Source organism: Littorina saxatilis, linkage group LG2, assembly GCF_037325665.1.
Source record: "Littorina saxatilis isolate snail1 linkage group LG2, US_GU_Lsax_2.0, whole genome shotgun sequence".
NCBI lineage: Eukaryota > Metazoa > Mollusca > Gastropoda > Littorinimorpha > Littorinidae > Littorina > Littorina saxatilis.
This window is the reverse complement of record NC_090246.1, coordinates 48,291,067-48,318,605: the sequence shown is the minus strand read 5'-3', so window position 1 is coordinate 48,318,605 and position 27,539 is coordinate 48,291,067. Positions and strand designations below refer to the sequence as shown.

The 27,539-nt window shown below is 43.3% G+C and overlaps 1 protein-coding gene across 1 annotated transcript in view; it reads left to right on the top strand.

Moving 5' to 3' along the window:
• The window catches only part of LOC138959104 (presequence protease, mitochondrial-like), a 40,731-nt gene that overhangs the window by 3,157 nt on the left and 10,035 nt on the right, over positions 1-27,539 (top strand). The window contains exons 3-17 of the mRNA XM_070330454.1: positions 1,558-1,657; positions 8,585-8,691; positions 10,107-10,258; positions 12,642-12,756; positions 13,408-13,504; positions 13,880-14,040; positions 19,724-19,847; positions 20,886-20,974; positions 22,027-22,155; positions 22,716-22,829; positions 24,488-24,584; positions 25,023-25,157; positions 25,767-25,905; positions 26,258-26,374; positions 26,960-27,089. Of these exons, the coding sequence (XP_070186555.1) occupies positions 1,558-1,657; positions 8,585-8,691; positions 10,107-10,258; positions 12,642-12,756; positions 13,408-13,504; positions 13,880-14,040; positions 19,724-19,847; positions 20,886-20,974; positions 22,027-22,155; positions 22,716-22,829; positions 24,488-24,584; positions 25,023-25,157; positions 25,767-25,905; positions 26,258-26,374; positions 26,960-27,089 (1,806 nt within the window). The remainder of the gene's footprint in view (positions 1-1,557; positions 1,658-8,584; positions 8,692-10,106; positions 10,259-12,641; positions 12,757-13,407; positions 13,505-13,879; positions 14,041-19,723; positions 19,848-20,885; positions 20,975-22,026; positions 22,156-22,715; positions 22,830-24,487; positions 24,585-25,022; positions 25,158-25,766; positions 25,906-26,257; positions 26,375-26,959; positions 27,090-27,539) is intronic.

The window sequence follows — 27,539 nt, the reverse complement described above, 5'->3', positions numbered from 1 at the left end:
GTATTTTCATTATGATATTTTGGAGACACACAAACATTATCTATGTTTTCTGTTTTGGACTTAGTATTGATAGTATTTTGTCTTTGAACTCCATGCTGCATTTTGACTTAGTGTTTTGGTGTCATGTTATGTTTAAGCAATTTCAAGCTCAGGTATTTGACCCAATTAGAGATTCTTACCTGCTTATCTTGTTTGTATTGATGGATGTGTGGTCTAGCAATAAAGAAACACCACCAACATTTCTAATTCTTTTTGTTTGTTCTTGGATCATTAAATTGCCTGAATCTGAAATTGTGATGGCGTCATGTTATGTTTGAACATTGATATTATTTTTGTAAATACATCTAAACGATGGCTCAAGTGTGAAAAACATTTTTCGTAGAAGTTTAGCATGACCATACCTAGTAAATTGTCAGGAAATTGTCAGCTTGTAATAACATTGAAATTTGTTCTTGCATGTCACACTCATTGGAGTCACCTCCTGAGCCTTGACCATATTTGTCATCATTTTCACGAGTTTTCATTCACAAACACCTGGGAAATAAATCTCATGTTCCCCATGCAATAACTCGAGGTGGTGAATGGGTTTGAGCTTTCAGGTGAAACGTGGATTGTCAAAGTAAAAGCCAATCGGGCTGATTGTTTGATGTGTGAAACCATCGCGGCTTTGGATTTGTGTTTCCGAGGACAACGATTGTAAGTATTCACTCTCAAAGACCCAATCAATGTTGATAATTACCGCAGCGACTCATGGTCAATTTGCAACTTATCTCTGTAATCGCAAAATCCACAACGAAAAGTCATAAACACTTAAAAGAAAAGAAATATGCTCAACTCTTGGTCGATAAAGATGAAACAAAAGACGATATGGTCCCCTTGGACCAACAAAAAAGCTGGTCTGTCAACAAGCCACCAAACATCTTATATACGGCTTGTGTGTGTGTGTCTGTCTGTCTGTCTGTCTGTCTGTCACTTCGCGATGCACGGCCAAAGTTCTTGATGGATCTGCTTCAAATTTGGTGGGCATATTTAGGTAGACCCCGGACACAATCTGGTCGATGAAAATTTTTGACACGTGCTCTCAGCGCGCAGCACTGAACCGATTTTGTTTTTTCTGTACATCCATTCCCAGTAACTCTTCCTTATCTTCTCCAGTGTTTTGCGCGTTTATCTCCCTTCCTTCGTGTGGCGTCAATCGCGTATGCCGGGTTCCCGGCGCAGCCGGGTATTCGGCTCTACTTCTTCCCGGCAAAGCCGGGTATTCATCTAGTATAATATATATAAAAATACTAATTTTTTTCTTCTAATTTCTTGTACCGAATTTTGAATGGACATATTTTAGTGGGCATGCTTGAACAATTCTGTTGTGTAAAGATGCTCAATTCACTGTGCATTGAGGTTATTTTTGCTTGGTTTAATTGTGACATTATATATGGATGTACTGAAGTATTGATCGAGCTGTATTGTTTTGCACATCTGTGTTAGTTATGTATTCTGACTTGTTGCTTATATTGTGTAAATATTATAACACGTTTGATACTTATTTCAATGTTTCAGCCATTTTGTTCCCATTGTGCGGTGTAGCAGCAGCAAAGCCCGTGATGCAGCCAGAGCACTGAAACCAGGGGACACCATCAATGGATATACTGTACAGAAAGTATGATGTGTTTCCTTTCGTTTGCTTGTGCTTAGAGTTGTTGATAAATATATTTCGATAAAATACAAAAGTAGGACATATTAACAAACCTGTAGACATACCTTTCCAGGGCATTCAAAATCATATACAGTCGAACCTGGCATGGGAACCATCTTGAGATAACGACCAACTGTCTATTACGTTCCCAAAAAGATCCCTGACCAGGTTCATTTTAATTGACCTAATTTCCATAGCGACCACCGGTCTATAATGACCACTTTTGTTGGTCCCTTGAGTGGTCTTTGGAGACAAGTTCAACTGTCCATGGCCCGAGAGGTTGGGAGCTGGTTTATCTGTATGGTATCTATATTAAAGCTTTGAAGCAGTGCAAGCTAATCCGCCCCCCACGTTCATTTATCTCTAGTAGCAGACAACAATATTGCATTCAGAAACATCAATGCATACACAATTCACGTGCATGCAAGTAAGAAGTCATTAAATATCATATTCTTACTCCGAATCACATTAGCATTGAGTCACCTGAGATGCTTATCACTGAAAAACGCTTACCCGGCTAAAGAATTTAAAGGGAAGCAACCCCATCACCAAAACGAAAGTGAAAGTAGCTTGGTAATGGGCCAGCACACTGGGAGTTACCTCCCATACGGGTGTGTGCCACGTCACTTCCTCTAGGAACACGTGCCTATTCTCATACGTCTTTTTCACCTCGGAGAGGACGGTTCACTTTTTGACGCTCTGTGGCTGACCTTGCGTGTTTGAGTGACACCCGCCGGCCACGTTACCCAGCTTTTCTGCTCGCCTTGCCTACAGTTTGGTGAGCTCGTTCCCGTTTGTTGTTGGTTGTTTGCGCTGTTTTCGTTACTGTACGTTGTCCGTTTTTTGCGGACTTGTGTGTCAGTGACTTGCGTGTTTCGCCATTTTGTTGTGTGAGTTAGTTAGCTAACTCGTGTGACTTTGCTAGTAGCTCTGCGTGCCCTCTTTCTGTTTGGGCAAGTGTAGCTTTAGTATTTTGTTGACGCGTAAGCGTGTGTGTTTACTGTGTTTTCAGTCGTTTAGACTTACGTTTCAGTAAATCTTTTTCACTTTGCCACGTGTTGTTGACGAACGTGTCAGTGTCTTGCGTGTCGCCATTTTGTTGTGTGAGTTAGTTTTCTAGCTCGTGTGACTTTGTTTGTAGCTCTCCGTGCCTCTGCTTTTTGTGGGGCAAGTTTAGCTATAGTATTTTGTAGACGCATTAGTGCGTGTGTTTACTGAGTTTTCCAGTCGTTTAGACTTACGTTTCAGTAAATTTTTTCGCGTTGCCACGTGTTGTTGTCAACATGTCTGATTCAGACAAGCGCCGTGGCAAGTCGGACCCCAAGGGGAAAATTAAGCCTAAGTCTTCCTCTTCCAAAGCAACGTTACTTGTTACAGACCAAGAGCGTAACACTTTGTTGGCTGTACCTATTTCGGCGCCTAGCGCTGTTACTACTTCTGCTTCTTTTGCGGCGCCTAGCGCTACTGTTACTTCTGCACCTGTCTCTACATCGGAGACTACGTCATCGTTGTTAGCACCTGGACAAGGTGCGTTGGTTTCCTCTCTGTTAAAGTCACTGGTTCCGGAAATCCGCAGCTTGGTGCAGGCAGAGTTTCAGCGTTCCGTCGCCAGCAGTTCGGCGTTTCCGGCATCTGGCAGTGACGTCCGGGCATTGGCTTCCGTGTCTTTGTCCTCCACTTCCGGCTTGGAGCAGCGTCCTCCCTCTTCAGCGTCGGCTGGTAAGCAGAGCTGGTCCGATAGCCCTCGTGAGGCGCCTGGACGTTCTCCTTCGGGGGACAGCTCTTTCGCATCGGGTCACGACCGATACCATGCTGATCTTTCATTTCCGGCGATAACCTACGAGGCCCCGGATTTGATCGAACAGCGGCGGCAGTCGGTTTCGACTGCCGCATTTCCGGCACTCGCCGGAAGTGATGATCCGTCCGCTCCGGCACGCTACGGCGGTCGCGGCAGGATGGAGTATTCACTGACTTCCGGTCCTTCCGGATCGCGAAGTCAACCAGTGCAGTCTTCACTTCCGCATTTTGCGGTTCCGTTGGCTACACTTCCGGTTTCGGCCGGAAACGCTTCTTCCTCTTCTGGTGGTTCCTTCCGGATACCAGATAGTGGATTACAGCGTGCGCCTTCCGGCCTTCAAGTGCCTAGGCTTGAGCAGGCATCACTCCACTCAGTCGGGGGAGTGACGTCAGCTCATCCAGCTCCGGTTTTTGCGGATGGTCGTCCTGCTTACCCTTTACCTTCACAGGGTTTTGGGCTGCAGGATGATGTTAGTGCTCAGGCTTTTCCGGTTTCCGGTTTGCCAGGGCATGCTTCTGCTTCCGGAACTGGTGACTTCGGTCATGGTTCCACGTGTGACTATTCTGATGCTCCATCAGTGGTCAGCGAGGAGTCGCGGGGCGTGTTTCCGTCGAAGCTCAAGTCTGTTCTTGACGTCGCGGCGGAAGTAACGTCTCGTTATTTCCCTGAAGGGGTGGTGGCTGCGGACTCTTCCGCATCATTCGTTCCTTCTGCCATGGCGGACTTCCGGCCGGCACAGGAAGATGTTTCTTCCTTCCGGTTCGCCGAGTCTCCGTCAGTGGCTTACCAACTTTCGCATTCGCTGGTTCGTCCAGCACATGCGGGAAGTGGTATTCGGCCAGTGCCTGTTCCGTTACTGCTTCCTTTTGGTCCAGTTCCGGAATCAGCTCAGCAGTGGGTGGCTTCAGCTGCTCAAGCCTCTTCCTTCGTGCCTACGGCCAATAGGAAGCTTGGCATGCCCAATCAGAGCCAGAGTTGGCTGGCGTCTTTTGCACTCCCTAGGGCTACCCTTCCGGTTTCCCGGGAATTGCTGCCTCTTCTGACTAAACCGATCAAGCGTGATTCGGTTTTGCCGGTTTCGGAGGCTTCCCTCCTCTCTGCTGAGGAGGTTGGACGTCGGCAGATCGAACTGTCCTCCATTGCGGAGACTCTTGTTCGGACTCTGTCTCGGGCATTGACCGATTCGCTGGTTCCTTTCACTCTCAGTGAAGAACAGAATGCGGACGATGTCTCTGCGCTTTTGACCGCATTGGCCAAGGTCAATGAGGAACAATTGCGTCTTTCCTCCCTGCAGTACACCCAAGCGGTACTCTGTAGGAGGGATCTCTTCCTCTCGCAGTCCCAATTCACGGAGCTGGCTACTAGGGAGACCTTGAGAGTCTCCCCGGTCTCAGAGGAGTCTCTCTTTTGTCCGCTGGCACTAGATGCCAGACAGAAGGAGATTCAGTCGAACAAGGACAGTCAGTTCCTTGACTACACTCTGAAGGGGGTGAAACAGTCTCAGCCTTCTAAGCAGAAGCAGGCTCAGACATCGTCAAACCCCAAGCCAGCTCAGAAGCGGCAGGCTCCGCCGGCCGCTCGTGGTGGGAAGAAGAGGACGGCATCGGGGAGGGGGCGTGGCGGCTCTGGAAGTAAGCCACACCCCCAATGAAGCGCTCCCGATCTCACCCCCCTCCCGCCCTCCACCTTGGTGATGGCGGGAGGCCCCTCCCGGGCACTTTCTCGTTGGATGTCGGTAGTAGACAGCCAATGGATTGTGGGAGTGGTGAGATCGGGCTTCCGTCTACTCTGGCGGGAGGAAAAGGCGCCTCTTACCCGAGTGCCGCCGCGGTTCAAGCCCCCCTTCTCGCAGGAAGCACGTTCCGTCTTGCAGTCGGAAATTGCCTCCCTGGAGCAGAAGGGCGCGGTGGAGAGAGTTCGGGTCCACAGCTCCCTGGGATTTTACGGGCGTCTGTTCGCTGTTCCCAAAGCGTCAGGAGGATGGCGTCCCGTGTTGGATTTATCTCTCCTCAACACTTTCTTGAGGGAGATAAAATTCAAGATGGAGACGCCAGCCTCTGTCCGAGACTCTCTCCGCCCAGGAGACTGGGTGACCTCGATCGATCTCACGGACGCATACTTTCACATTCTTATGCATCCGGCCGACCGGAAATGGCTTCGTTTCCGGTGGGGAGATCAGATCTACCAGTTTTGCGCACTCCCTTTCGGGCTGTCTCTCGCACCATGGATTTTCACCATGGTGGTGAGACAGGTCTGTGCACTGGTGAGGTCCCAGGGTATCCGTCTGCGGGCTTATCTGGACGACTGGCTCATCATGAACCAGTCCCAGAGCGGCTGTTCGCAGGATACCCTGACGGTTCTTCGAGAATCCAACTCGTTGGGGTTCTCGATCAACCGGGTAAAGTCGGAGCTGACCCCGTCACAGACATTCACTTATCTGGGGATGTCTTTCGACACGGTCGCTTGGACTGTCCAGCCTTCTCAGAGAAGGGTGGACAAGCTCCAAGCTCAGATTCGCTCCACTTTACCTCTCCTGATGGCTTCCATCCGCTCGCTCGCCTCCATCTTGGGGCAGATGGAGTCTATGGCTCTTCTGGTTTCACTGGGCCGGGTCCACAAACGTCCGCTTCAGTTCGCTCTGAAGCCGTTTGTGGACTCTCCTCTGGTGGACTGGGACGCCCTCATCCCTTTGCAGGGATGGTTCCAGTCTGCGACCCTTCCGTGGTTGGACACGGAGTGGGTCTGCAGAGGTGTTCCGATCGTCGTGCCCCTCCCCGACCTGGACCTCTTTACAGATGCGTCCAGGGAGGGTTGGGGGGCACATACAGATCTTCAGACTACTTCCGGTCTGTGGACGACGGAGCAGTCCTTGTGGCACATCAACTTGTTGGAGCTAGAGGCAGTTGCTCTAGCTCTGGCCGAGTTTCTGCCCTCCCTGTACGCCAAACATGTTCGTCTGTTTACAGACAACATGACAGTGGCGGCGTACATCAACAAGCAGGGAGGCTCGCGGTCCCCGTCTCTCTCGGAGAGGGCTTGCGAGATCCTGGTGTGGTGCTTTCAGCATCATATCACGATCTCGGCCAGGTACCTTCCAGGGAGGCTGAACACTCTGGCGGATGCGCTCAGTCGTTCCGGTACAGTGCTTCAGTCGGAGTGGACGATCACTCACGGGGCACTGCTTCGCCTTTGGGCCCAGGTCCAAAAGCCTCTGGTAGACCTTTTTGCCACAAGGTACTCAAAGAGGCTTCCGGTGTTCGTCTCGCCATTCCCGGACCCTCAGGCATGGCGAGTGAACGCTCTGGACTTTCCCTGGACGGGTCTGGAGGCGTACGCCTTTCCTCCCTTTCCGTTACTCAGCCGAGTAATCCGGAAAGCGGAGATGGAGGAGCCGGCCCTTCTTCTTCTGGTCGCTCCTCTGTGGCCGTCGCAGGTCTGGTTTCCAGATCTTCTTCGGCTCGCCCAAGGGCCCCCCATTCCTCACTAGTGCAGCCCCGAACAGGCATTCCACACGAGGAGCCCAGTCTTCTGAAGCTTCACGTGTGGAAGTTGTTCGGGACTCGCTGAAGCGCTCTGGGGCGTCGTCTTTGACTCTGGACTTGGTGGCTCGCTCGCATAGAGCGTCCACCTCTTCAGTTTATGCTTCCCACTGGAAGGCATGGACTGCCTGGTGTTCAGCTAGAGGGGTGAGTTCGGTGGCTCCGCGCTCTATTCAGGTCGCTAACCACCTCTCTTTCATGTCTTCACAGGGCGCCTCAGTCTCCTCGTTGAGGGTCCGGCGCTCCGCTATCTCGGCGACTCTTAAGCAGATTGGTCGTTCTGTTCGAGTCGGGGGCGTTATAGCTGCAGTCATTAAAGGGGCTGCTCTTAAGGAAGCTAAAGCTCGTTTGCCCGCTCCCAAGTGGGACTTGTTTTTAATCCTGGAATTCCTTCGTTCTGCGGATTTTGAGCCTTTAAGCGAGGCCAGTCTGTTCAATGTCACTCGCAAAGCGCTGTTTCTCCTTTTGTTGGCTACGGCCCGACGGGGTAGCGAGGTCCACGCCCTGTCGGGTCAGCCTGGGGATATCTCCTTTGAGCCGGACGGTTCCGCATCTTTGCGTTTCCGGCCTGATTTCCTGGCCAAGAATCAGTCTCCGGGGCAGGCCTCGTCTGTACTTAGCCCGGACTCAGCCGATTCGGTCTAGTTCTCAGAAGTTGTTGTTTATCTCTCTCCTTACTAGGCGCGAGAAAGATTTGTCGAAGGTAACGTTGGCCCGGTGGGTGTCCTCGCTCATCAAGCAGGCTTATGAGTGGAGTCGCACAAAGAGGGGGGGGGTTATGCCCTCCTTGCCACTTGACTCGGCCCGAGCCCATGAAACGAGGGCGTGGGCATCCTCTCTGGCAGTTCTGCGCTCCAGACGTCTAGAGGAGGTGCTGACAACTGCGTATTGGCGTTCCGAAGATGTTTTCATAAACTTTTATCTTCGGGACGTCACAGCTCTTCGACAGGATGGCTCCAGAGGCCTTCCAGCGCTCATAGCAGCAGGCCAGTTCCTGTCCAGAACTTGATGGTGAGTTTTGATTCATTTCTAGCCCACCGCCTTGTTGATGTTATCTGCTAATGTGATTCGGAGTAAGAATATGATATTTAATGGAAAATTTCTTAGATAAATTTTCATTTAATTAATATACTTACCCGAATCACATACTGTATTCCCTCCCACCTGCCCCGCTTATGGTTTTAAGATTTTTTAAAGCCGTATGAGAATAGGCACGTGTTCCTAGAGGAAGTGACGTGGCACACACCCGTATGGGAGGTATCTCCCAGTGTGCTGGCCCATTACCAAGCTACTTTCACTTTCGTTTTGGTGATGGGGTTGCTTCCCTTTAAATTCTTTAGCCGGGTAAGCGTTTTTCAGTGATAAGCATCTCAGGTGACTCAATGCTAATGTGATTCGGGTAAGTATATTAATTAAATGAAAATTTATCTAAGAAATTTTCCATTCCAGTACATCTGATGTGAACCTTCTTTTATTGCCTCTCCATATCTCTTCATACCTGAAACCAGCCTGACAGCTCCTAACACATTTAACTTTTGATTCCATCAACTGCAGGTAACAGAGGTTCCAGAGTTCTTCATGACCACAGTGATGCTGCAGCACGACAAAACAGGAGCTCAGCACATGCATGCTGCCAGGGAAGATGACAACAATGCCTTCAGGTTTTCTGACTTAATATTTGTTTTACCAGTGTGTGTGTGTGTGTGTGTGTGTGTGTGTGTGTGTTTTGAGAAATTAGAAAATGTGTGTGTGTGTGTGTGTGTGTGTGTGTGTGTGTGTGTGTGTGTGTGTGTGTGTGTGTGTGTGTGTGTGTTTTGAGAAATTAGAAGAAAGTGGCTAAGCACTGTGTTTATCTTTCAGGTGGAACAACTCTTTTGTGCAGTTATTGATAAAGAAAAGAGTTTTGTCAGTCTACATTCTTAAAATAAAAAGCATCATATCATGAGTTTATTTACGGAGGAGCCTTGTCTTTTCTCTTGTGCCTTTTTGTGCTCTTTTTACATTTAGTCAAGTTTTGACTAAATGTTTTAACGTAGAGGGGGGAATCGAGACGAGGGTCGTGGTGTATGTGTGTGTGTGTGTGTGTCTGTGTGTCTGTCTGTCTGTCTGTCTGTGTGTGTGTGTAGAGCGATTCAGACTAAACTACTGGACCGATCTTTATGAAATTTGACATGAGAGTTCCTGGGTATGATATCCTCAGACGTTTTTTTCATTTTGTTGATAAATGTCTTTGATGACGTCATATCCGGCTTTTTGTGAAAGTTGCGGCGGCACAGTCACGCCTTCATTTTTTAAGCAAATTGGTTGAAATTTTGGTCAAGTAATCTCCGACGAAGCCCGGACTTCGGTATTGCATTTCAGCTTGGTGGCTTGAAAATTAATTAACGACTTAGGTCATTAAAAATCTGAAAATTGTCAAAAAATTTTTTTTTTATAAAACGATCCAAATTTACGTTTATCTTATTCTCCATTATTTTCTGATTCCAAAAACATATAAATATGTTATATTTAGATTAAAAACAAGCTCTGAAAATTAAAAATATAAAAATTATGATCAAAATTAAATTTTCGAAATCAATTTAAAAAACACTTTCATCTTATTCCTTGTCGGTTCCTGATTCCAAAAACATATAGATATGATATGTTTGGATTGAAAACACGCTCAGAAAGTTAAAACGAAGAGAGGTACAGAAAAGTGTGCTATCCTTCTCAGCGCAACTACTACCCCGCTCTTCTTGTCAATTTCACTGCCTTTGCCATGAGCGGTGGACTGACGATGCTACGAGTATACGGTCTTGGTGCGTTGCATTGCGTTCAGTTTCATTCTGTGAGTTCGACAGCTACTTGACTAAATGTTGTATTTTCGCCTTACGCGACTTGTTATTTTTTGGGTCAACATTGTAATCACATTTTTGATGTTACGTCAACTACATTTTTAATGATGTTACAAACGGAAAAGTGGGTGAGGTTTTAGGATTAACTAGAGTAAGCGGACTATTTTGGTCCAAAGAATATACATGAACGTGTTTTTTTTAATGATGGCACATTCTTCACAAACCGTAGCTTTTCTTTGCAGTGTGATGTTCCGCACCACGCCAATGGACAGCACAGGAGTTCCCCACATTCTGGAGCACACAGTGCTGTGTGGATCTCAGCAGTTTCCCGTCAGAGACCCTTTCTTTAAGATGCTCAGCCGCTCACTGGCAACCTTCATGAATGCCATGACAGGTAGGCTTTGAGCTTGAAAATGTGTGATGGGGGACAAAGAGTAGGATTGGGAAGGTAATGGCAGAATAGAATTAAAACAAGTCGCGTGAAGCGATATAAAAACATTTAGTCAAGCTGTCTGCATCAAAGTAACATACTAACACCAAAAAACAGTCATCGCCGAGACCATATTAAGATACATGTAGTCTCGACTAACCACACCGAAAACCCGGCCGAGACGGGTCACGCTCGTCTCCGCATAGCGCGCGAATGCAGTACTTACTTCAAACTATTTTCTGTAATTCTATGCACATTTTTATAGTAAACATTACAGATGTATATGTTTTTGAAATCAGGAGAAAGTGAGGAATACGATGCAATCATTTTTAAATCTGATAGTGAAAATTCGATTTTTATGACAACTTTAATGGGCAAACTAATTAACTAATTTTTACGCTGAAATTCAATCCCATAGTCCGGACTTTGTCGAAGATTGCTTGACCTAAATTTCAATCAATTTGATTGAAAAATGAGGGCGTGACAGTGTGTCCTCAACTTTCACAAAAAGCCGGATATGACATAATCAAAGACATTTATCCCCGAGTACGCTAGTACTAGGGTCCAGCAGACTTTAATTGTCTGTGTGTGTGTGTGTGTCTCGACTTAACAGCTTATTGCTTGGAAACTACTGGGCGCAGTTCGTTCAAAAGTTGACACACTAACTTGATAATAGGTCCGATTGATCGTATTAAAACTTCATAATGTTACCTGGGACCTAAATGCGAAATAAACCACAAAAAAACGACTTGGCGGTTGGAGGAATTTGCGGAGCCACATCCAGCCAGGCAGTCTGATAGAACAGCCGAACACGTCACACAGTGACGAGAAATATAGCGTAATAAAAAGATTACGTCACGGTCGAAAGTCTTTTGACGTCAATTAATGTATCATCCCTGTAGTCTTTTTCTCTCGCGCGGTGTGTGTGTGTGTTCATTTTGTGCACATGTGTTAGTGTTACTGTTTGTGTGTGTGTGTGTGCGTGCGCGTGCATGAGTGTGTGTGTGACGGTGTGTGTGTGTGTAAGAAAGAGAGAGAGAGAGAGAGAGAGAGAGAGAGAGAGAGAGTGAGAGAGAGTGAGATAGAGACAGAGATAGAGACAGACAGAGAGACAGACAGAGACAGAGGGAGTGAGGGAGAGAGAGTGTGTGTGTGTGAATGTGTGTGTGCATTTTCACTGTGATCAAATAAAAGAGAAAGGCCAGTCACCACGCACATCCTCGCATGCAATGTATTTATATAGCAATGGGAATGCCTGTAATTCACACAGAGCAATCACTTGGTCTTAACCCTTAGGCTGGTTGTCGCGACATATGTTGCGCTACTTTACGTATACTGTCACCTGGTTGTCATGTCACCTGGTTGTCACAACATATGTCGCGCTACTGGCTCAGTCTGTTTGGTCGGTTCCGATTACCTCCCATGGCTGCGAAAACCTATATGACCGTTTTTTGTTATTTTTCTCTCTGTTATTGTTAATTCACCAGTGGCTATGTAACATGTGTTACAGAATTGCACCAGTGTAAGGGTTAAACGTGCACAAGACAAAAACTTTCATACTGGGGGAGCTAGCCAGTCTGAAGAGTACTCGGATCCAGCGCGAGCGTTTTTTTATTGAAAAAATGAAAAAAAGGTCCAGGGATATCATTCCCAGGAACTCTCATGTGAAATTTCATGAAGATTGGCCCAGTAGTTTTCCCTGAATCGCTCTACACACACACACGCACATACATACATACATACATACATACACACACACATACACCACAACCATCGTCTCGATTCCCCCTCTGTTAAAACATTTAGTCAAAACTTGAAAAAATGTAAATGTAAAAAGCAAGGAAGATATGTTTATGGAACATTTTATTCAGGTAAAACAAAACATTTACTGACCTGTCAATCTTTAAAATGGACTAACATGATATACACAACAGACAAATAATAATAAAAGGGTGTCCATTTAGCTTTGGTTGTTGCTTCTTCTAAGTCCTGATGGCAGGACGCAACAAAACAAAAGCAGTCTTATCTTTTTCAGATTTATGGCAGAATAGGTTGTGACATTTTTTTTAGAAGAAATGGGTGGAAAGTATGCATGCATGTGTCCACTTATTTGCCTGTCAGTCTGTCTGTCTGTGTGTTTCTCTGTCTGTCTGTCTTTCAGTCAGTCAACCTGCCTGAGAGACTGCCTGAGGTACTAGGACGTTATATTTAGGATATGAGAAAGGATTTAAGCTAATGAATTTTGGTTCTTTTGACCCATTGACTTTTAACATTTTTTTAAGTCTTCTTGTGTGCTATGTTTATACATGTATCTCATTCCTAAAGGTGCTTTTCTTTCTCTCTCCAGCCTATGATTGGACCATGTATCCATTCTCAACACAAAACCCCCAGGACTTCCAAAATCTGTTGTCAGTCTACCTTGATGCTGCCTTCAAGCCTCTCATCAGGGAGCTAGACTTTTGGTGAGCAAGGATTTCCATTTTCTCTTTCCAGTAGACGAATTCCTGAAATAACTCTGTCAGATTTTTGTGGGTTGCGGAAGATTTGCTTTGCTTTTGAAATACTGCGGCAAACTCTACGACATTGTTGGCCAATGACCAGCGAGCGGTGTGTCTCAACACGTGGTGGGCAATTTAGCTGTGCCAGTGAAATCATGCGAACGACTGACATCCCGGTAAAAATTAATTCTCATCAATGTTTTCTGCATTGTTTGCTCAGTATAATGGTCTTTTGGGCCGTAAGTATGAACATAAGATCTGAATATCGCCATTGCCAATGTGATCGGGTCTCTCAGTTCACATATCGCTGGAGACACACCACTAGTTAGTGATTTGCCTACAATTTCACGTGTCTTTTGCCTCAGTGTTTCCAAGGAAAAGGAACTCTTCTGCAACCCATAAAACCTGACAAAGTTATTTCTGCAATGTGTCTGTAATTCCATTGGTTGTCTGTTGTTTTGAAATAAGGAAGTGACAGACATTGTAAGTAACCAGAGTATTGTTGCGGTAATATCATCATCTGTGCCTCAAATTATGAGCTGCATTCGGATGCGCAGTTGTGCGTGGTCTTTATCTTGATTTTGTTTTTGTTTTTTTGTTTTATGAATACTGTAGCCAGGAGGGATGGAGACTGGAACACATAGATCCAAAGAATCCCGAAACGCCTCTTACTTTCAAGGGCGTTGTCTACAATGAGATGAAAGGTGTCTATGTAAGTATACATGTGCTGCTTTTCTTTCTCCAAACACCTCTGTGGAAGATTGTGTAATGAAAATGTGAATTAGTACCAGATACAGAGAGGGGGCCGATTGTTATTGTAGTGAATGATGACAAAAATAGTGCATTCCATGTAAGATAGATAAGAATGTTGTGCACTGTAGCTTACATGCTAAAAGCTGATGAATGGTTAGTCGTTCAGTGTTTTGTAGCCTGTAGTTGTTGAAGTAGTCAATACTTGAAGGTAAACAAATAAGCATATTTTTGTATCACAATAATACTGTAAAACTAAAAGTCAGTCTGCCGCTTTCTTTTGACTTCGTGCAAAGAGAACACAGAGTCATCACAATTGTTGTCTCTCATATTGCAGTCAAGCTCACAGAACCTGTTCTCTACTGCAGCATTGAACAAGTTGATGCCTAGCCACACGTATGGTGTTAACTATGGAGGTGATCCAAAGCACATCCCAGATCTTACCTGGGAACAACTCAAGGCTTTTCATGCTTCACATTACCATCCTTCTAATGCCAAGTCAGTATTTGCTGTGTTTCTTTGTACAGTGAAACATTCCTATCAAGACCTCCAAAAATCTGAGAAAATCAGATCTTAACAAGAGGCGAAGCCTTCAAGGCTCACGTAAGAAATCGACAAACAGTGACACAAACTCAATCACTCCGTCACACACACACACACAGTACACACACACACACACACACACACACACACACACACACACACACACACACACACACACACACACACACACACACACACACACACACACACACACACACCTGACGCGTGTGGAAGATGTAACCTAAGTTTTGGCACACACACGGAGACTATTTTTTTAATCTAAATGCAGATTTTGATTAAATGTGATTTTACAATATCAAGATAGGTATAAAAATCCAACTTGTTTTATAAAACGACCTTATCTGCTTCCAATAATCGCATTCCAATAAATGTCACTTAACGACTATACTAATTCATTTTTGATTCTCATTAGCAAATTTAATGATAAAGGGGTAAAATGGTCGCCAAATTAGTTCATTTGATTAAGATTTACCAGTTTGAAATTTACACACACGGTTTTTTTCCGGTTCTGAGAGATGTCAGCCTTAACATGTGAGTCTTGACAACGTCTTGTGTTGCTTTGAGCTGGGAAAATAACGAATGTCAAATCCGAAGGAAAAAGTGTTATTACAACCAAACGGTTTCTCAAAATGATTACCTACTTGGCATGCGCCGTCTTTTACATGTATAAAGTAAACACAGAAAAAGACAAACATAGAAAAATGGTTTTTGATACTTTTTTTTACAAAATGAATGTTGATAAATTTACACACACGAAATTGTTGATTTGTAACTTAAGTTTCGGTCAACATCACAACAGGTTCACTCGACACATATGGCTGTCATTCGTTTAGAACATGTCATTTGCTACTACTTTTGTTTGTAAAAAAGTTAAAATAATATTGCTCGCATATTTAAATTTTGGGTAGTGCCTAAGTCGTTTTAAGAGACAGTTCAACACCCATATGAAATGTTATTGGGATTGATCGTTTGTTCTGTGACACTTATGTTATTGACAAACTTTGAAGACACTGTTGACTTTTGCCCTTTGCCTCGTGCAGCTGTGAAGAAAATGCTCGTCTGTGATGATTATTATTGAACTCTGTAGTTATCTTAAGTGACAGTGTGTGCGGAATTTACGGGGGAAATGAAAAATAGTTTTATCATCAGTCACAACCCAAAATAAAAAACGCTGGCGCTGGACCCGAGTACTCTTCAGACTGGCTCGCTCCCCCAGTATGAAATTTTTTGTCTTGTGCACGTGGATTTAAAAAAAATTTTTTTTTTATTTATTTTACACAATTAAAAAAATTATTAGAGTAAAATAAAACATTAAGAAGTTCATAATAAACAATAGTAAACAAGAATTTTAAAAAAAAAAGCAAAAAAAACCCCAAATAGACCACCCATCCCGGGAATCGAACCCGGATCACTTTGGCCATAGGCGGACGTGCTTTCGTCTTGTGCACGTGGATTTAAGAATTTTTTTATTTATTTATTTTACACAACTAAAAAAATTATTAGAGTAAAATAAAACATTAAAACGTTCATAATAAACAATAGTAAACAAGAATTTTAAAAAAAAATTATTTATTTATTTCACACAATTAAAAAAATTATTAGAGTGAAATAAAACATTAAAACGTTCATAATAAACAATAGTAAACAAGAATTTAAAAAAAATATATATATATATAGACTGCCCATGCCGGGAATCGATCCCAGATCACTTTGGCCATAGGCGGACGTGATTCGCACCAGCTAGCTGGCTGTTCCATTAGCTGCACGGCAGTTGTACTCCCACCGCCAAACCTCCCCCCGTTAAGAGTCGTTTTTGTGGAATATTTCGCATTTAGGTCCCAGGTAACATTATGAAGTTTTAATACGATCAATCGGACCTATTATCAAGTTAGTGTATCAACTTTTGAACGAACTGCGCCCAGTAGTTTCCCAGCAATAAGCTGTTAAGTCGAGACGAACAGACAGACAGACAGACAGACACACAATTAAAGTCTGCAGGACCCTAGTACTGCGTACTCGGGGATAAACAGCCCATATCTACTATTTACTTTTTATTCAGTGATATCGTCAACCTGAAAAGCAATAGTGTGTATAGTACTGCCGATCGATGGACAATTTCCGATTAGAAGCCACAGATATTTGCGATTTTGCACTTTTTTTTTTATATATATTCTATTTGCTCATTTTCTTAAAGTTTTAATTCTTCAATTTTTGTACGATTTTTGTGAGATTTAGGGGTTAAGGTTAGGTTTTAGGGTTAGTTTATGGGTTTTGATTACTTCAGTTTTTACGGCAAGTTACTAGTCACTGGTTTACTAACTCAGTGCGAGCAGGATTACAGAAAAGCACGCGGGCGGGCACGCACATTTCATCTGTTTTGTGGTTTTTGCCCCATAACTCTGGAACTATCAAAGGTATTCGCACCAATTTTTTATGTGGTAAGATAATGACCAGTGACAAGCACCCTTGGGCCAAATATTCGGTATCGCCGCTCCATATGTGTGTGAGATATAAGCCTAAACCCCTGAGAATGCATGAGAAACCAGTCTTCCCAAATTTCGCTATCGCGCCAACAACAACAGAATATATATATATATATATATATAATAACTTGAGCTACTCTGAAAAAAAGAATAGCAGACGACGCAGAAACCCGTGACACAGAACGCATGCGTAGTGACACTGAATAAACCGCACGTGCGCGATACGCTGTTAATTCAAGACATAGGAAGTACAATGGTGCTTATTGGCTCTTTCTACCATGAGATATGGTCACTTTTAGTGGTTCACTACCTTATTTTGGTCACATTTCATAAGGGTCAAAGTGACCTTGACCTTGATCATATGTGACCAAATGTGTCTCATGGTGAAAGCATAACATGTGCCCCACATAATTTTTAAGTTTGAAACAGTTATCTTCCATAGTTCAGGGTCAAGGTCACTTCAAAATATGTATACAATCCAACTTTGAATAGCTCCTGTGACCTTGACCTTGAAGCAAGGTAAACCAAACTGGTATCAAAAGATGGGGCTTACTTTGCCCTATATATCATATATAGGTGAGGTATTAAATCTCAAAAACTTCAGAGAAAATGGAAAAAATGTGAAAAATAGCTGTTTTTTAGACAACATTTATGGCCCCTGCGACCTTGACCTTGAAGCAAGGTCAAGATGCTATGTATGTTTTTGGGGGCCTTGTCATCATACACCATCTTGCCAAATTTGGTACTGATAGACTGAATAGTGTCCAAGAAATATCCAACGTTAAAGTTTTCCGGACGGACGGATGCCAGGACGGACGGACGGACGACTCGGGTGAGTACATAGACTCACTTTTGCTTCGCATGTGAGTCAAAAAGCAATACCAAACAAGAGCACGCATAAGAGCGCATAACCCTCAGCGATACTTAATAAATACCAGGCTTACAGAGTCCGGGGAGCTGGGTCGGTCAGTCGGTAGAGCCCCGGGCTCATGATCGAGAGGTCACGGGTTCGAATCCAGCATTGGGCTGTGGGTGCCCATATCATTTATCCTGTTGCCGACCCTGGTTTGGTGGTTTCAGTATAATGTGACCAGTCTTCTTTACATCTATCCCAAGATACATGGAAGTAAAACTAGCTAACGAACGAACGAACAGAGTCCGGAGCACTCCCAGTTTGTCATCTTTCCTGAAATTTTCATCAAAATCGGTTCATAACTTTTTGAGATCGGTGGATCCAGACATCATGACAGACAGACATCATACAGAAAGACATACAGACATCATACAGAAAGACATACAGACATCAGACAGAAAGTCATCGTCACAATAACCCTTCAGCTTTCGCTGAGGGTTAATAAAGCCAGACACTTTTTCAGCTTTTTTGCTTTAATGTTATTCATCAGAAGTTGTTTTTTAATTTTAATAAATATCATGATATTACCACAAATCATGTACACAGAAATGCACAACATGTTTTTATAGATGATGTTTATGAAAAGAAGACTTTAAACATTCTTGTCGTATAGAAGTACATTAAGTTACATTTCAATACATTAGGAGACATTTCAACATATTTCTTTAAGTTGCATTTCAACTTCGGGTTACAATTCAACAAAGGTACAATTCAACATCATAAGCGGCTTTTCCACATTTGAGATCTAGGTGACATATCACACTGTTAAGTGACAATTCACACGCCTTAGGTTACATTTCCGTGTTGAACTGTAACTTAAGGGGGTCTTAAGTTACCGTGTGCGTGGAGAGATTTCCACACACACACACACACACACACACACACACACACACACACACACACACACACACACACACACACACACACACACACACACACACACACACACACACACACACACACACACACACACACACACACACACACACACACACACACACACACATACACACACACAAACACACACACACAGAAAGAGCATAGGTGAAACTGTGCAAGAAAGCGAGACACTAGATCTAGATCTGTCTGTCTGCATGTAGCCTACTTACATGGACACGACTGCCAAATAGTCTCGGCCCGCTCAAAATAACGATCACCAAGACTTTCAGTAATTCCATCGCGTGACGTCTAACCCTCGTACGTCATAATGTGACGTCAATGTAATATGACGTCTTCAAATGTTAAAGTTTCTACCACAGACATACATACATACATACATACATACATACATACATACATACATACATACATACATACATACATACGCACGCACGCACAGACAGACAAAAGTTAGCATCGCATAGGCTACACTTCGTGAGCCAAAAAGGAGGGAGTATAAAAATTAGGGAAAATTTACACAAGTTATGAACAGAAAATCTGGAAAAAGGGAGGGAGTCTTAAACTGGGGGGATTTAAAAAGGGGGTTCCACTATATTAACATGTGTGCAGTTTATGGTATAACTGCACATTACAAGTTGGAGTGGGGGCAACAAGAAGGAATGTATCGATTGGACATTGGATTTCCCTTCTTTGAGCCATGTGACGTCAGAGGCCTACAAAACTTCATATTTGGGCATTTCAGGTTGACCGAAACTTCAAAGGAGCTACAAAACACACGTCATGTGTTTGATTGTATGTGTGTGTGCTCGTTCAATCGTCAAAACAACAACAAAGTCAGTACATGACGTGCATTTTGTAGTTCCTTTGAAGTTTCGGTCAACCTGAAACGCCCAAATATGAAGCTTATGGGTTTGATTGCATGTGTGTGTGCCCGGGCTCGTTCAATCGTCAAAACAACAACAAAGTCAGTACCTGAAAGGAATTCGATCGATACATAAATGTTATTTGCGTTTTTGACCAAAATATGACATTTTACACAGATCTCGACAGTCATTGTTCACCTCGACCGCTATCGCGGTCTCGGAGAACAATGACTGTCTCGATCTGTGTAAAATGTCATATTTTGGTCAAAAACGCAAAAAACGTATAGTATCCGTTTGAAGGGATAGTTTGCAGTGTAGTCTTAACATCTATTATTCTTACATTTGACTAGTTGTGTTCATTTGTAAACTTGTAGAAAGTTAGTTCTGATAAAGCTTACACGATTTCTGCTTTTGCAAGACAGAACATTACAAAATTGATGTGTGGTTTGCGTGTGCAGATTTTTCACATATGGAAATTTTCCTGTGGACAATCATTTGGATTACATTGGAAAATACCTGCAGGGCTTTGAAAGAAGCTCTGTCGACACTACTGTTCCCAATGAGCCGCGCTGGTCTGCACCTGTGAGTACAGTTGGGTGTATTGATGCAAAGATTTCAGTGGCTTGTTCAGTTCATTATTGTTAAAAGACGATTTTCGAGAATAACTCCGTTGGGTTTGTATGGGTTGTGGAAGAGTGACCCTTTCTTGCAAAACCAATGCCACACATTGGAGGGGCCAATCACTGACGAGGGGTGTGTCAAAACCAATGCCACACATTGGAGGGGCCAATCACTAGCGAGGGGTGTGTCAAAACCAATGCCACACATTGGAGGGGCCAATCACTAGCGAGGGGTGTGTCAAAACCAATGCCACACATTGGAGGGGCCAATCACTAGCGAGGGGTGAAACACGTTGATGGGAGAACGTGTTACCGACACTCCCCTCGCTAGTAATTTGCCCCTCTAATGTTTGGCAGAGGTTTTGCAAGAAAAGGTCACTCTCCCACAACTCATTCAAACCCGACAGAGTTATTTTCAGAATTCGTCTATCCTAAAAGTTCAGACTGAAAGAACAAGCCCTATTTCCCTGGGACACTCGTGCAGCTCTTTTTTAACATTTTCTTTTATTCCTGTCTTTCAGGACATTTCTCTTTATTATGATTATTGTAAATGTGATTTGTTGTGAGGTGTTATGAAGGCATGCATGTTTAATGAGAAATTATGGGAAATTGTTTGAATGAAGGACAAATCAGTAGTTTATTTATGTCATAAATGTAAAGCCTTTATTTCTTATCGATAGGTACAATTAATAACCTTTGTCTCTGCGTTAATGGTCTTTGTATTACAGTTCAGTGGATTGTAAAAGTATTGTTTGAACCACTATACAACACACTAAGGTTGATTGACTTGTGTAAAAGTCTTACTTTACTGAACTACACCATGTGCAGATAAGGCCAAGAAAAAAATCCAATGTTTCTAATACGCCCATTGACCCAATTTTTTCCTGCCGACCCAAGAACATTCTTTGACCGGCCTGTACTGCCAACAAATGATAGCAGTAGGATATTTTTAAGAATAAGTATAATTTTAAGCATGTGTCGTGTGTATGTATGTGGGCAGCAACAACACAGTATAAAGTGCCCACCTGATCCCATGGCTCCTGACCAGAGCAAACAGACCACTGTGGCCGTCAGCTTCCTCCTGTCAGAGTGAGTCAGGCAGTGTCTTGTTATTTTATACTTTCGTCCAACACAGTATAAAGTGCCCACCTGATCCCATGGCTCCAGACCAGAGCAAACAGACCACTGTGGCCGTCAGCTTCCTCCTGTCAGAGTGAGTCAGGCAGTGTCTTGTTATTTTATACTTTCGTCCAACACAGTATAAAGTGCCCACCTGATCCCATGGCTCCAGACCAGAGCAAACAGACCACTGTGGCTGTCAGCTTCCTCCTGTCAGAGTGAGTCAGGCAGTGTCTTGTTATTTTATACTTTCGTGAAAAAAAGATTCAAGCATTTATTTATGTCTACATTAGTACCTGCGATGTGAAACCCTTCCGACGAGAGGACACCTGCAATGAAAGGACACATTCTGTTGTCTCTCTGTCTATTATCTTAACCAGAATATGCCTGTCATGACAGGTCACCTGCAATGTAGGGACACGTTTGGCTGGTTCCAAGGGTGTCCTTTCATCACAGCTAGGTACCAGTGTACTTCTTTTTCTGAAAAAAAAGAAGTGTTGGTCTGCTTCCCGCATTAATGATTAGGAACTTACCTACCGTACTGTGTACATCAAATGTTTTTCTGAGATCTAAAGACTTCTGTCACTCTCAAAAAGGTTTTGGATTGGATATTTTCTTATGGTGCCTGGTTTCAATGAAATGTTAGATCTTAGAGCGATTATATATTTATGATCAATTTCTGCAATCATTGCATTGGTTGTTAGAGGATTGGATTACAGACTTTTTCTTCTGTTTTGTCATTGCTACAACCATTTTGGGGACATTGTAAGACAAGTCACAGCATAAGTTATTTTTTGTCTGTTGTGTCTCTTGTTTGTCCACTTTAAGTTTAAAGGTGGTTAGGTCCAAGTTCTTGTGAATGTTTTGTTTTGACCTGAATTGAATGCTCCAAAAATAGAACCTGTCTAAAATACTTTTTGTTTATTCTGTTTTGTTTTTGTTTCTTTTCTCTGTGCTTTTTTTGTTGTTGTGGCTATATGATTGGGAAGATCTAATGATGATTTATGTTTTATGTTTTTCAGCATCACAGATACGTATGAGAAGTTTGTACAGCAGATTGCCTGCTCCCTGCTGACTGACGGCGAGACTGCTCCCTTCTACAACTCACTACTGGCCGCTAACATTGGCAGTGACTACGCTCCCATCACAGGGTACTTGCATATCAAGTCTACTCTATATTTCAAGTTTTTTTGTTACATTGTATAATTATATTTGAGAAGTTGTTAAATATTTTCATATTTGAAAGCTATTTTCTGAAAAGTTATTGTCATTTCATTATGTAGTTTAATCTAAAGGTAAGAACTGAATGCTTGATATATATCAAGAAAATTTGAATTTGCATTGATGTAAGTTAACATTGCACAGGGTTCGTACAGGTCATGGAAAACCTGGAAAGTCATGGAATTTGATTTTTAATTTTCCAGGCCTGGAAAGTAATGGAATTTCAATTCAAATCATGGAAAGTCATGGAATTTAACAAAAATAAGAAAGAAAAAAAACCAACTTTAGCACGCCAGCGGCGATTTGCGTTGCCCAGCCATTCCCCCCACCCCCCACCCCCCCCCCCCCCCCCCCCCATAATTGTGAAAACAGAGAACCTAAAATGAGGAGTGCAATAACTTTGCATTATTTCAAATTTTGTGTGTGTGTCGGTGATTGTTTTAAGTGATTGTTTAGTGAAATGATTAACATGTCTAAGTGTTGCGTTCAGGTACCAAGGCAATACAAAAGAAGCCAGCTACGCTGTGGGGCTGCAGGGAATCAAGGAAAGTGATGTGGAGAAGGTCACACAGATCATTGACCAGACGCTGGAGCAAGTCATACAGTATGTAGACATTTTGTGTTACAGTCGAACTTGTCTATGACAGGTGGTCGTTTTGAAAGGTCACACAGACGGGCAAGCACGCACACACACACACACACACACACACACACACGCACACACACACACATGCACACACACACACACACACACACACACACACACACACACACGCACACACACACACATGCACACACACACACACATGTACACACACTCACTTAAGGTGGTTGTTACGAGCAGGTTGTCGCATACAGGCTCTTAAATAATCTGGCCACGCGGTGTTATGTTTACATGTATTTTAAGAAGACATTTACGCGTGTGGGAAGTAACGCCCTTGTCATTTTTACGGGAGCGCTTTGAGGATGTGATTTGGAAAGTGAAGTTTTTAGAGTTTAGGTATAGTAAGGAGAATTCAGTTGAAACTACCGAGAAAGGTTGGACTTCCTTGGGCTGGCAAGCGAGCCATTGTTGTCAACGGTATTCACAACAGCGCCTGTCCGAAATTCCTCGTTGCAACCTGTAGGACCTGAGTTAAAAGTGCATGCTAGTTGACGAAGATTAGCGCATTCAGCAGTATTCTGTTGTAATCCAAGCTAACCTGGAATTGAGACGCAGAAATCTGTTTTCGTGCATCATATAGGAGTACTAGTCAGTGTTGAAACTGCTTTGCAGAGGTTGGACTTCTGTGGTCTGGCTGGTGAGCCATTATTATGAACGGGATCCGCAACACAGGTTATTTATTGTCAGTATGGAGAGGTGCGTGGCCAGTACATGTTGTACTGTACCACAAGCTCAGAATATCTGAACAAAAATGTGAAAGAAAAGTGCTGTATGGGCAATGGTACAAGAGCAATGGTGGATTGGTGAACTCGGATACAAGGCTAAGGGTATCTGAAGGATAACACCTTTCGTTGTCTTGAACTAATGAGTTTTACTCTGTACCAAGCTGACATATTCCGACAGCAAAGTGGATGCTGTATATATAGCTGCCCTTTCTTTATGCTGAAGTGATTAAACCAATAGAATAGATATTAATCTGATGTTCCATTGGTGCTGCTAAGAATGTGAACCTATAGCTTTCAGTCATCAACATCATCATAAACTCCCGCAGTGGGGCACTGCGGTTATGAAATTAAAGGCCCCTCCTGTTTTTGGAACCGCAGGAGCTTTCTAGTTTGCTGTTAGGTAGATTTTTGGTTCCTCTTTCCTGTCATGCTCTCTTTTTCTTCATGAATTCTTTTCTTTTTTCTGCCTTCTTGCTCATTCACCTGTATTTTTTTCCAAAAATCTCTTCTCTTGCCGCTTGTCTCGCGATTCATGTATAGTTTAATCTGTTAGTGTTCTGATGTAAGTCCAGCAGTAGATAGGTTAAGCCTATTTTAACATACTGGAAACTGGTAATCTTCCAGTAGGTATTAATTTAGTTTTACTAAAGCCTGCTGGGACACAAGTAATGGGTTAGTGCATTTGTAAACAGGAATCGCTTGACAAGTGGCCCCCTTCATCCCCCCCTTCCTCGTCCTGATATGGCTCTGCGTAGTCGGCTGGACGTTAAGCAACAAACAAACAAACAAACAAACAAATCATCATAAACACCAACACCGTATTATTACAGTGTGATGTTAATACATCTTTTTTTTAAATTTGATGTTTCACAGAGAAGGCTTTGATCCTACTCGCATTGAGGCAGTTCTTCACAGTATAGAGCTTGGGCAGAAGCATCAGACCAGCAACTTTGGATTTCATCTTGCCATCGTAAGTATGTTATGACGTTATTATGTATCTTTTGATATATTCTTGTACCATATGAAAAGAACATGTTCCTCATATATTTTGCATGCATCCTTGAGCAAATAATTGACAGCTTATGATCACCACAGGTTTTAGCCCCCTCAACTGGTGAATTTATATTTTTGAATGTGAAAATGAGACCATTTGGTGGGTTTATTTCAGTTACATACCAGAAATTAGTGACATATTCCGACAGCAAAGTGGAAACATTCAAATCTGACTTTTGAGGCATATGTAACAACTATTTCACTTGAGGACATGGCAACTGGCTGTTTTTTGACTCAAGTAAAACCAAACACTGTTGTGGAATCTTTGAAAAAAGTGTAAGATCTTTCGTGTCTAAACATAATGTTTGATTTAATTTATCTGAGTAATTCTTGAGTCTATTTTACATTATCCTAGGGCGTGTCATCTCCCTGGAATCATGACGGAGACCCCGTGGAAATGATTAAAGTCAACGAAATGGTGGAGAGATTCCGCAAAGATCTGGCTGCAAATCCACGCTTCCTACAGGACAGAGTGCAGCAGAATCTCAAAGTTAGTGCTTCTCTTCTCAGCATGCGTTTGTGTGTGTGTGTTTGTGTGTGTGTGTGTAGCTGCATGTATGTTTTGCACATGACAATCTTGTGTTAGACTGTTGTGTTATATGAATTCTTATGATATAGTTAGTTCCCTTTTAGAATTTTGGCTCCTGGATTTTGTATACAGAATGTGTTTTGTTGTGTGTGTTGCTGTCCTAACACCTGTTCCTTGCCCCGTCCGGGCTCGACTGCTCCGACCACATCTGCATTTCGTTTCGCTGCCAGACTTACCGATTTTACAGATGTTCCAGGGAGGGATGTCGGGTCGCATTCATGAAGTGAATGACACTCAGCTGTGTGATTCCAGCCTTCCCATAGGAGTCATAGCGCTTCCACTCTGGGTAGGAGGCGGCCGTAGCCCGAAAAACCCACATGACTCTGATGGGATTCGAACCCAGGACCTCCCGGCCAGCAGCCTGATGCGCTAACCACTGCGCTACGGGGGCCGGTTGTATACAGAATGTACATGCTTTTTTCTTTTCATAATTTAAGCATGAAAAGTTTGTGGGTATTGTGTTGTGAGTTTAAGGCTACAACTTTGAAACTGTTTTGCCGGACCTTTCAGAACAACCCACATCGCTTGACACTGACCATGAGCCCTGACGCAGAGTATCTGGCCAAACAAGAGGCTGAGGAGAAGGAACGTCTGGGCAAGAAGGTGGCCGTTCTTACTGACCAGGACAGGAAGAAGATCCGCGACAGAGGTCAGTTGGCTGCCTTTGTCTTATGTTGGCAAAGGAAATTGTACATTGGAACTGTCGTCTCAAGACTGCCACAAAATTCAAACAAAATTAGGTCTTTAAAGAGGGAGAGCTTAAAATGAAGGTAGCTTTACAGATGTTATGAAGACAAAAGTCTGAAACATCAAAAGGGAATTCTTACATCGCAGAGTCTTGAAAAATGGGGTTGGGTGGGGACACCACACACAAACAAAAATCCTTCTCCCTGAAAGTGCTTTGCAGCAATTCTCTGTGAATATTGAACAGGTTTTACTGTTACAGCTAAATGCATTTAATGAAAGATGGTCTCTTTTTTTCTTTCTCCCAATGCATACAGGTTTGAAGCTTCTGCAAAAACAAATGGAACAGGAAGACCTGTCAATTCTGCCGTCGCTAAAAGTAGCGGACATTGACAAAAAAGTCAAAAAGGAAATTGTGGAAAAATCTACGCTCTGTAAGTAAACTTATTGTGGCAACAGGGGAACGGGTTGGAGGATAAAAACAGGGAGAGAAGAATAAATGAAATTTAATGGGAAGAGGCTGACTCATGTACATATATCCATTTTCACTTCATTTGAAATAACTCGTACTAAATGAGAAGAACTGTCCCCCATTTCTCAGCCGCAAGATCTGTTGTGTGAAGCGAGTGGGGTGAGGAAGTAATGTTTCATGAGGACCTCTTGCGGTGAGAAAGGCTAGCATGCATGTGGAGGTGCTTGCAATGCGAGAAAAATGGTGGCTGCATACCTGCCAATCCCATTGGCTGTTCATGGCTGTTTTAAGTTCAGTCAAGTGCAGATGACTCTTTCGGTATCAACCAATTCTGTTTAATTGTTGCCTAACTAGTGACAAAATCGTTTCATATACACCCTCGCTGTCCTGCAAAGTGAGAGGCTAGCCGCAAGCAATTCTTTCCTCTATGAAACGAGCGCCTGATGTGAGACTGTTACTGGTATTCAACAACTTTAGCCACAGGCCTCACTTGGCAGTATTGCTAGAACATAATGCAGAAGAATTTATTGGAGCTGTTTCTTTGTAGCTGGCGTGCCTGTGCAGTACAGCAAGCAGCCTACAAACGGAGTGACGTACTTCAGGATGGTGGCAAGTTTACCTGACCTGCCTGATGATGTCTTGCCTTTGGTTCCTCTCTTCTGCAGTGTTATCACTAGGTATGTCTGCATGAGTTTATCCTCTTTTTTTCTTCATACATTTTTGATTTTTGCTGCTTTTTTGCAGCCTGGGAGAAAATGCTTTGATGACAAACTTTGCGTTCAATTATTTTGTGAGGTGATTGATAACCATTTCTAGCACCCAAAGATATAGGGATGTTCAGGTAACGAAGTTTTAACGGGTTATTGACGAGGCATTGCACTTTACTTTAAACTTGTCCAGTAAAATAGCACATGGAACAGACATAGACACATTAGGACACAGACACGCACGCACGCACACACATCTGCACGCCCACACACACACACACAGAGTCTCTGTCTTAAAAATCTCCATTTCTCAATGAGAAAATGAACACATCCGCACACACACACACATTCAGCAACCATCAGATCATTGTGTATTTGTGGCGAGCTCCTGTACAAGGTGAAATGTGTCTGATTGTGACT